This window comes from Leptidea sinapis, chromosome 13 (genome assembly GCF_905404315.1).
Source record: "Leptidea sinapis chromosome 13, ilLepSina1.1, whole genome shotgun sequence".
Classification (NCBI taxonomy): domain Eukaryota; kingdom Metazoa; phylum Arthropoda; class Insecta; order Lepidoptera; family Pieridae; genus Leptidea; species Leptidea sinapis.
Window position 1 is genome coordinate 2620215 of NC_066277.1, and position 9747 is coordinate 2629961.

Below are 9747 nucleotides of genomic sequence, written 5' to 3' on the forward strand. Positions count from 1 at the left end.
TAATTGTTTTAAACATTATGAAATTTCAAATTTAAATAGGCAGTCTTTACAACTGCCAATTTTTTTTAGTTATGGGCCAAGCATCTAAGCAATAAAACTTAGAAGAAGAATTGAAATCCATCCAGTACCTAGCTTTTCTGTGATGCGCGTATGTAATATGAACTATTTCATTTTATTTAAAACACCATATCCGTATAGGTAGGTACTGTAGAATGCTGCAACTTTGCCTGTATATTGACGGTTTTTGTTCGTATCTCACACCAAGACGTAGACAAAGTTGTATGTAAAAGACGAATCATTTCCTAGAAGGATAACTCGATACATATTATACGTCTTATCATTCCAGTATTTTTTGTTCGTGTGCATGAGATTTCGTGCTTGTCCTCGTCAGTTAAGTTTATGCAGCATAGGTGTATTATTTTTTATTACATCTAATACGCAAAGTTGTAACTCTGCGTATTATGGAAGAAGTTTGCGTATTATGGAACTAATATCTAGTTATGTCAAATCCTTAATGACCACTCCAAAAATAAAATGATCCGCCACCAATGAGAAAACAGAACACGGCTTTAATCAAGCTAACAATACGCTGTGCCCTGTGATAGAAACAGCCCTTAAAAATGTGATTGCTAAGTCTCGACCACTACGGTTGATAGTTATTTTTCTCTGTACATACATAAATTCGAATATAATAATATATTTTATTATCTCTATAATGCAGCGTTCGGAACCGTACGATAATTATCGTACACATACGATAATTTTGTGCCTACGTACGATGTACGATAGCATATTATTATCGTACGCAGATTGTACGATAATTTCTATCATGATGCAAAATTTGAGAATTTATATTATTTCACTCATGCGTTGATAGTCTAAATCGCAGTAGCATGATTTTATTTCGTCCAATAAAATCTTGGGAAAATACCGGGAAATACAAGTTCTCTATTCCTATTGGTCCGTACGATCCGCTCTACTAAGTTTCACCACTGCCGATACTGTAACTTTATCCAGCGCCTGCTGTACACGCTTTCTTATTGGTTAGTATAGCATCTACCAAAGCGAACAAGAGAATATAAGTTCGATATTTCAATATTTCGATTATGTTCACACTTCATATGTATCGTATATTTTGTGTAGAAAAGTAGGCAGTTATTTCGTTATATTATTATGATTATATGTCTGTATTCGCTCTGACAAACGGAATTATTCAAATTAAGTGAAGAAAGAAGTAATTTTCAAAAAGATAAAATATAGAGTACTTGCATGCATATCAATATTACAATTTATATGATTTATTTATCTATAATAGACATTATCCTAAAAAATACGATAATTTCGATCCATGTACGATAATTTTACGCCCCTGGTACGATAGTCAGTCCACTTCAAGTTGCTAACGCTGCTATAATGTAGAGTCTAACTACCTATGAAATAATATTACTGAGTAGTCACGTCTGATTAGGCGGCTCACGGAAATTTGAAAGACGAGCGTGGAAATTTTCATAGTTGCGACTTGCGATACAGAGATTTTAGTGTTTCTGAGTCCGCTATGTGAGGATGTGAAGAAAGGGTCTGATATTATGGAGACTAATAATTTTAAGTTTGTCGTCATCAGACAGTTTTTATTAGTCTGGAGAAAAATCCAAACATAATTGGTAACCTTAGAATAATGATAGTTGGTAACGGTATAATATCGTCATCGAGATTCGAGTCGAGATTGGTCAAATTTGACAACTAGTCAACCGATGTATGACAATCATTTGACATTAGCTTCTTAAATTTTGCGCCTAAAAATTAAAAAATTAAATAGATTATAGAACTCAAATAAACACAAACATTGTTATGTATGTAAAGTATAAAATAGTACAAATGTACTTTATAGTCTTAAGTTTATAGTTTAATAGTTAATACTAAAAACTGAAGATAAACATCCAAGTAGAAAACGCTTATTTATGAAGAAGCGGAAGAATTAATAATTGAAAGTAGAAAGAAATTTAAGCTTATTAGATCAAAAAACGGTAAAGACTAAAGACACACTTAGAGGCTTTAACATGAATTGGAATAAAATACTCTACCAAAGCCGTGAACTTCAATTACTCGGAACATTAAACGGTGGACAAAGTTTTAGGTAAATTAACACAATCGAAAATTAGATCAATATCTATGATGAAAACAATATTTAACTATATTTTATTTTAAATCTAAATTGTTTTAGATGGTCATATAATAATAAAAACAATGAATGGACAGGTGTGTTTGCTAAAACTGTTTGGATATTACATCAAGATGAGGAGTCATTACAATTTAAAGTAATAGGTTCTCTTTTGGATGAAAAAAATGACTATAGTAAAATACTGGAGAACTATTTCCGTCTAGATATTAAGCTACTAGATCATTACAAGATGTGGTCTGAACAGGATGAGTATTTTAAAACAGTGTGTAAACAATTTTATGGCTTGAGAATGTTGGCTCAGGACCCCGTGGAAAACTTATTCTCATTTATTTGCAGTCAAAATAATCACATCACTAGGTAAAAATAGTTTTTTAGTTCTTTTCGAAGAGAATAGATCAAATATTATGCTAAAGGCTAGCTAATAATTGAGGAGAATGGGAGGCAGATCCCATTTATTAAAATACTTTATTAAAATCATGATAAAACCTAGGATTATTTATATTCCCCAATTAAAAATATACATAATATAGCCTTATTATGGTTTTATGGGTTGCTTAAGACCCCAATCTTGCAATGTTGCCAAGCTTTCTTATTTATGGATCTGCCCTTATTTTGCCACAATAATATTCTTGGGTAAAAATTTACAAGTTTCCCTCCCGTTTATCACCAACAGCAGGGCTCTACTCTCTGAACAGACATGATATAGATGTCATCTATAGCCAACTATGCATATATCTGTCACAATAAGTAACAATTGTTCATGCAATCGTGAAATGTCAGAGCCTGTATAAAAATTTTTGTATCCCACTACACTCTCACACACAAGAGAGTGCTAATGAGTCTTAATGCAGAAAAGGGAGCCTGCTATTGATAACCCCACTATACTCCGCAAAATCCTGTATAGATCTAAGTTTCTTTGCTTCTGGTTGGGACTCGGATGTTTGGAGTAATAAGCCAACATTTCATACATAATTTGAGTCCAAATAATCCGATATAATCAGCATCTGATTATTTTTATGTCATTTAAAACAAGGTCATTTGATTTTAAGTGAGCAATTGCTATTTTTATGTAATGTTTTAGAATATCAAGCTTAGTAGAAAAGTTATGTAAACACTATGGAGAGAGAATTTGTGATTATGATGGTGCCACATATTATGCTTTTCCTGTTATTGAAAAATTAGCAGAAACAAAGGTAGTATGAATGTGTTGAATACCTAGTCTGAACTCTGGCCATATGCTCTGTAACAAATAAAAATGCATATATTTTACACCTTTGATGAAAAGCATAAACTCCATGCTCGATATAATTAAATTCTGCTCTCAAGTTCCAGTCAGATTTAGAGACCACATGTCTGTTAGTGGTTTGAATCTCATTAACACATATAATATATAATTACAATATATAGCTGTAGTTTTGGCAGAATGTTTGTTTCCATTACCACTCTAACAATAAATTAAAAAAAAAAATTATTGGCAAAGTCCAAAATGTAGGCCATGTATTCATGTAATACATTATAAAAGTATCTAAAAATTACATACTGTTATATTTTGTACATTGTCTACACTGTGATAGCCATCTAGTTGCATTCTCCTACTTACATGACTCTGACTTTAAAGAAATACAGTTTGCCAAGTTCATTTGTAAATTAAGTACATAAGACACAAGTGTCCACATCAGAAATAAGCAACATCTGCAAATTAAACCAGCAGGAAATTAATGAGACATACCGAGACAATTATTAAGTCACATAGAATTCGCGCTCTTTCATTACGAATTAATACAAAAAAAATAATATTAAATTAATAAATTTTTTACTAAATTCACAATATACAAACAGCCGCTTAGGGAGTGTTTTTTCTCATTCTGACTTAGGTCAATAGAAGAAGACAGAGTGAGAATTAGCAATGCTTTAAGTCAGCGGACTATTATGAATAAGGGGGGCTAGTTAATCAAAATTACTATTTATACAAATTAAAATTTGTAACTAAAATTATGAACGATGCGAGATTCGACCTGCCACCTCTCAGGTTCCGTCCGAGCGCTCGTACCACTGAGCCAATTATTCAAGTGGTTTTATCGTAATTAATCCAAGAATTAGATATCACTAAAAACAACTATATACACTAAATAATAATTGTTTAAAATTATTATGTACCTATTTTATGTTCCAACAATACTATTTTTAACCGACTTCAAAAAAAAGAGGTTCTCAATTCACCGGTACGTTTTTTTTTATGTTTGTTACGTAATTAATTAGATTGGTTAAAAATATGCAATGATTTGTATACTTTTTAGTGCATATTATACCTATTGTTTCGGCAATAATGTTTTTGAAGACGGTTGGTTTTTTGTTAACATTTTTTTTTTTCATATTTAAAGGAGCTTGTCCGCATATTGGTTGTGCTTTGATATACAGTAACAGTAACAACAGTTAAACACAAATATGGCCAGTTGGCCACACATTTCTTTTCGGCCACTCTTGCCGATTATTTAAAGAGATTGGTTAAAAATACGCAATTATTTTTATACTTTTTAGTGCATGTTATACCTATTGTTTTGGAATAGTGTTTTTTTTGTTGACATTTCTTAAATCATTTTTAAAGGAGCGCGTCCGCACATTGGCTGTGCTTTGACCATACTAAACGCAAATATGGCCAGATGGCCACACATTTCTTTTTGGCCACTCTTGCCATTTTATGGCTGTTACCCTCAAACTCGTACATAATTGATCGAAGGGATCAGATACAAAATAATAATGATTGCAAACTTAAATCCTGCATAATATTTTTATGGTCTGTTTAGAATGATGATCTTTTGCCAGGTAGAATCGGAATTACGTAAGCTGGGTTTTGGTTACCGGGCCAAGTTTATTCAGAAGTCAGCAGCTCAAATACAAGAATGGGGAGGTGAAACTTGGTTAAAGGGTCTTCAAGAAATGAAATATATTGAAGCTCGGCAAGAGTTGATGAAGTTATGTGGTATTGGGCCAAAGGTAAGGTTTGCCCGTGTAGAGTATTTCTTTATGTCCAAACTACATAGTTATAGGTGAACACTTCCTGGAGTTGGGTGAGGTAAAATATATTCAAATCTAGAATGTTCATATAGTTTTAATCTGAAAAAAGTTTCAATCTGAAATCTAACACCAAAGAGGTTTTATTTTAATCCGAAGTAGCCAATATGCCAGAATGGCAATTTCATATTTAAACACCTAATATTTAATTTTGGCTCGATTGTAAATTTTTTTTTTAGGAAGTGGCCTCATTGCCTCTGTGTAAAATCAGTATTTACAGCTTCATCATTTTATCAATGATTTTAATTACAATCTATGAAGTGATGTGTGTATTTTGTTGCATCACTTTGCATATATTGTAAATGAAATGATTTGTAAAATTAATTTGAAAATAATAATCTGTAATATCATTCAGTTTTAAAAAGAGCAACCTTAGAGTTTCTTGCTCGTTCTTCTCTAAGGAAATCTGCCTTCCGAACGAGCTGTAAGAAAAAAATGACATATTTCAAGTGTAATGCAATTTACCTACGAAATAATAATATTTTTGTTTGTTTGATGCAATTCAAATACTCATATATAATAACTTACACGACTAAGGTAAAAAAGGGTAAATTGTAATAAAAGTGACTCTTTTGGTCCCATATTATATGAAGACCAAATATCTCTTTTCTAAGCCACAAACATAGTATAAATATCTTGCATTTTTACTTCTGCTGGATGACGTGTATGAACAAACTTTTAGAAAGTAGTTACAGTACGAACTTTAGATACAAAATCTACTTCGGTAGTACAGCCTTGATATGGGCGTTCGGTTTGTCTGAGTATATCTTAAGAAGTGTCGAGACGAGCACAAGGTTCACCTGATCGTAAGATATACGCACTGCCCATCACAATCCACTGTCAGGGTTCTTGAAAAGTACAAAATACTGACGCGACATTGCAAATGCGCTGGTCACCTCTGAGACATAAGATATTAAGTCTCATTTTACAAGCTGTGGCGGCGTTGAAAATGAAATAGAATAATGCATGCATATGACTGTTGTACAGCAGAAAAAAGCCGTTGTGGTACCTAGCTGGCCGGTATACTGTGCAAAGAAACCTCACACTTGCATTTTCTTTTTATCACTAGCTGATCCGACAAACATTGTTTTGCCATATAAATTAAGTATGCCACGTTCGTTCATTGTTTTTTTATAACAATAAGGGACTTGGTTGGTTTACTTAATGGTAATTGATACGACCTGCTCATGCAGTGCCGCCCAGGATTCTAGAAAAACCAAAAAATTCTAAGCGGCACTACATTTATTGCGCTCGTCACCTTGAGACATAAAATGTCAAGTCTCATTTTGTCCAGTAATTTCACTAGCTACGACGCACTTCGATCTTGATTTCAAAATATCTAGATATTTTGTGATCAGGAGCATCAATCCGTCAATATGCTTCGTACACTATCAATCGGGACCATTGATCTTGATCGCTATATAAATTGACTGTGTACGGGCCGCCATAGACTTCATTTTATTACAGGTTGCTGATTGCATTTGTTTAATGTCGTTGAATCATTTGGAAGCTTTGCCAGTAGACACTCACGTGTATCAGATCGCTGCGCATCACTATCTGCCACATCTAAGAGGAAAGAAAACTGTCACCGAAAAGATGTACAAGGAAATTGGTGACCATTTTAGGAAGATATTCGGAGACATGGCTGGATGGGCACATACTGTGAGTATTAAATAGAAAGAAAGAAAGAAAAATATTTATTTATAAACACATACACAAATAACAGAAAAAAAAAAATTTAAAGAAATTAACTGATAATGAGGCTTTGTAAGGTTTTGGTATTTTGTTCCAGCACTTAGTTGCATTATAACTAAAACTACCTTTGAAGGCAGTATGATGCCGAATGAATATTGTTAATGAATGAATAAATCATAATGTTTTTTTATGGTGTTAGTAGGAAATAGGCTTCGTGTTAATAAATCAATATTTATTCATTAACTACCTGCTATCCTGCTCTCCCCTACTTCGTCCGCGGTATATTCCCTCGGGAACTCTTAAATCAAATTCACATTCGTATTTATAATAGGTATTAAGTATTAATCTCAAAAACTGTCGCCAATCCTTTTTTTATGGAATAGGAGGACTAACGAGTGTACGGGTCACCTGGTGTGAAGTGATCACCTCCGCCCACATTCTATTCCAACACCAGAGGATTCACAGGAGCGTTGCCTGCCAGTTAAGGAAGGTGTACGCGCTTTTTTTGAAGGCACCCATGTCGTATGGTCCAGGAAACACCGCACAAGGAAGCTCATTCCACACCTTTGTGGTACGTGGAAGAAAGCTTCTTGAAAACCACACTGTGGAGTGTGTTTTATGTTTAACTTGTTTTGTGCAGGTGCTGTTTTGTGCTGATCTAAAGAAATTTCAAACTGAAACCAGTATAGATGAAATTAAGACAAAGAGACGAAAGAAATAGATTAAGATTGGGAAGAAAAGCAGAAAAGACAAAAAATATTACGATGTGTATAAATCATCCTGATTATAACTTTGCGTGCCTATTTGCATATATTAAAATCCTTGTGATAAAGTTTGTATTTCATTGCTTTGTTTTTAAGTACCTACCTATAAAAATATCTATCATGTTAAAGTTGACTCTTAATTATCATGTGTAAGACGTAGCTTGTCCCGCACACTAAATTAATCTTCCTGGCCTGTTTTTATCGGTTGTATAACAGCAAGAGACTATCTAGACGTATAAATTATCTAAGATTTATTCATTTAAGTCAGATTATAACATTTATGAATCTCAAAGTAATTCATTTTGGAATGGCACATGGAGTGGAAGCAACTAATTCAACAATTACTATTAACAATTCTTGCTGAAAAAACATACAACAGATATAGATCCCTTTTGAATAGAGATTGATTAGTTTGATTGGGCTATTTACGCATATTATAACGTCTGAATTTTTCCTCTTGCTCCATCCCGCTCAGACTGTCCTAGAAAGCCCTTACAGGCTGCAGCAAGTGTCCGGGAGCGATGCTGCAGATCGGCTGCCTCCATGCATACTTATAATATAGGGCTGTCGGCTACAGATACGAGTTTGGAACTTTCAAGAAAAAACCTTCGTTGTCGGCCTTTAAGGTATTAAAGGCCGGCAACGCATTCCTTTACACCTGTTGATGCGGATGTCCATGGGCGGCTGCCTCACCCCCAATGAGCATTATGCCCGTTGGCCCCCTCCTATATTAAAAAAAAGTGGCTGGTCTTTCTACCAACAATTTTGCGTATTTTATCACATAGTAGGGTAGGACGGGATTTAAAAGTCTGTGGTAAAAAGGTCCACCATAATTATCTCAAAAGCTAATAACGTATTGTTCTTTCTAACGATATGAGTAAAAGGAATCAGACGTCGGGAGGTATAACGCTCCATAAAAAAGACCAATTGGACCTTTTTACCCCACATCATTAACAAATTATAGCTAATTTAAAACAAATAAGTAAAGTTTGTTAAGCTAAACTTTACTTATTTGTTTTAGTATGTGGGACTATAAAAGAAAAACAGATCTTGGCAATGATATTTAAAAGTATAGATAGGTTACCTAGACAACATTTGGTGTTTGTAAATGATGCACAAACGCACACATGAATAATTTAACATTGCAATAGCACACTATGTTACGATTACACGTCAAAGAAGAATAGTAAATGCAATTATCGCAGTGAAAAAGTGATAAGTCTAATTTGCTTCGTATTTGCATAGCAAAAACACAGAATCATTCACCAGATATGATTTTTTACCGTACACTGCGATTTATGCGTAAAATACGATTAATTCATGAGTTCATGTAATAAAAGTTATAAAGTAGTAAAACTACATTTAAATTAGGTAAATTAGGTGTTATTGATTTAAAAAAAAAATTGATTATAATATATAGCCATATTGATGATATAAATTTTTTGTACATAAAATTATAAAAAAACATACAGACATATCAAAACAAAACCGAAATGTATTAACAGTAAGGGTTCCATTTTTAAAATCTTACTAACGACGGCTCCCAAAAAGTTTTAAGTTTACAATTATTATTTCTTGTATATTATATTATTTATGAATGTATTTTTGTTGAGGGTTTATTACAATAAGAAAACGGGAGAAACAGAAAATGATCTATTGATTCTTCTGCAGTTAGCAAGGAATATACCGATAGGGCAGTGTTACTGAAAAAACTCCTACGCAAGCAGATAGCACTTACTGTCTACGCTCGCTACCTACCCTAAAACTTGTTTTTGTAGTTTGATAGTTCAGCTATACGTTCTTGTTTATTAAAAAATATTAAATTTCGTATTACATTCACTGCAACAACGCCTTTTTTACATCATTTCCTAAATTGTCCTAAAATATACTACCTCGATCACCCCGTAGCAGACAGGGTAGTTGCGGTATATTCGGAGTATTATCGTATCGTTCCAAATGTGTCGTTGTCGATTTTGCGAGTAGACCTCCTGGTACATTACATACATTCCAAGATTAAATACTAATAAAATATCAAAT

The 9747-nt window shown here is 33.3% G+C and overlaps 1 protein-coding gene across 1 annotated transcript; it reads left to right on the forward strand.

Moving 5' to 3' along the window:
• The first annotated feature begins 1802 nt into the window (after positions 1–1802).
• LOC126967502 (N-glycosylase/DNA lyase) lies at positions 1803–7778 on the forward strand. Its single transcript, XM_050811988.1, has 6 exons — positions 1803–2134; positions 2222–2536; positions 3261–3372; positions 5003–5173; positions 6719–6913; positions 7587–7778. The coding sequence occupies exons 1-6, from the start codon at positions 2058–2060 to the stop codon at positions 7665–7667; spliced, it is 951 nt and encodes a 316-aa protein (XP_050667945.1). The 5' UTR covers positions 1803–2057; the 3' UTR covers positions 7668–7778.
• The last annotated feature ends 1969 nt before the right edge of the window (positions 7779–9747 follow it).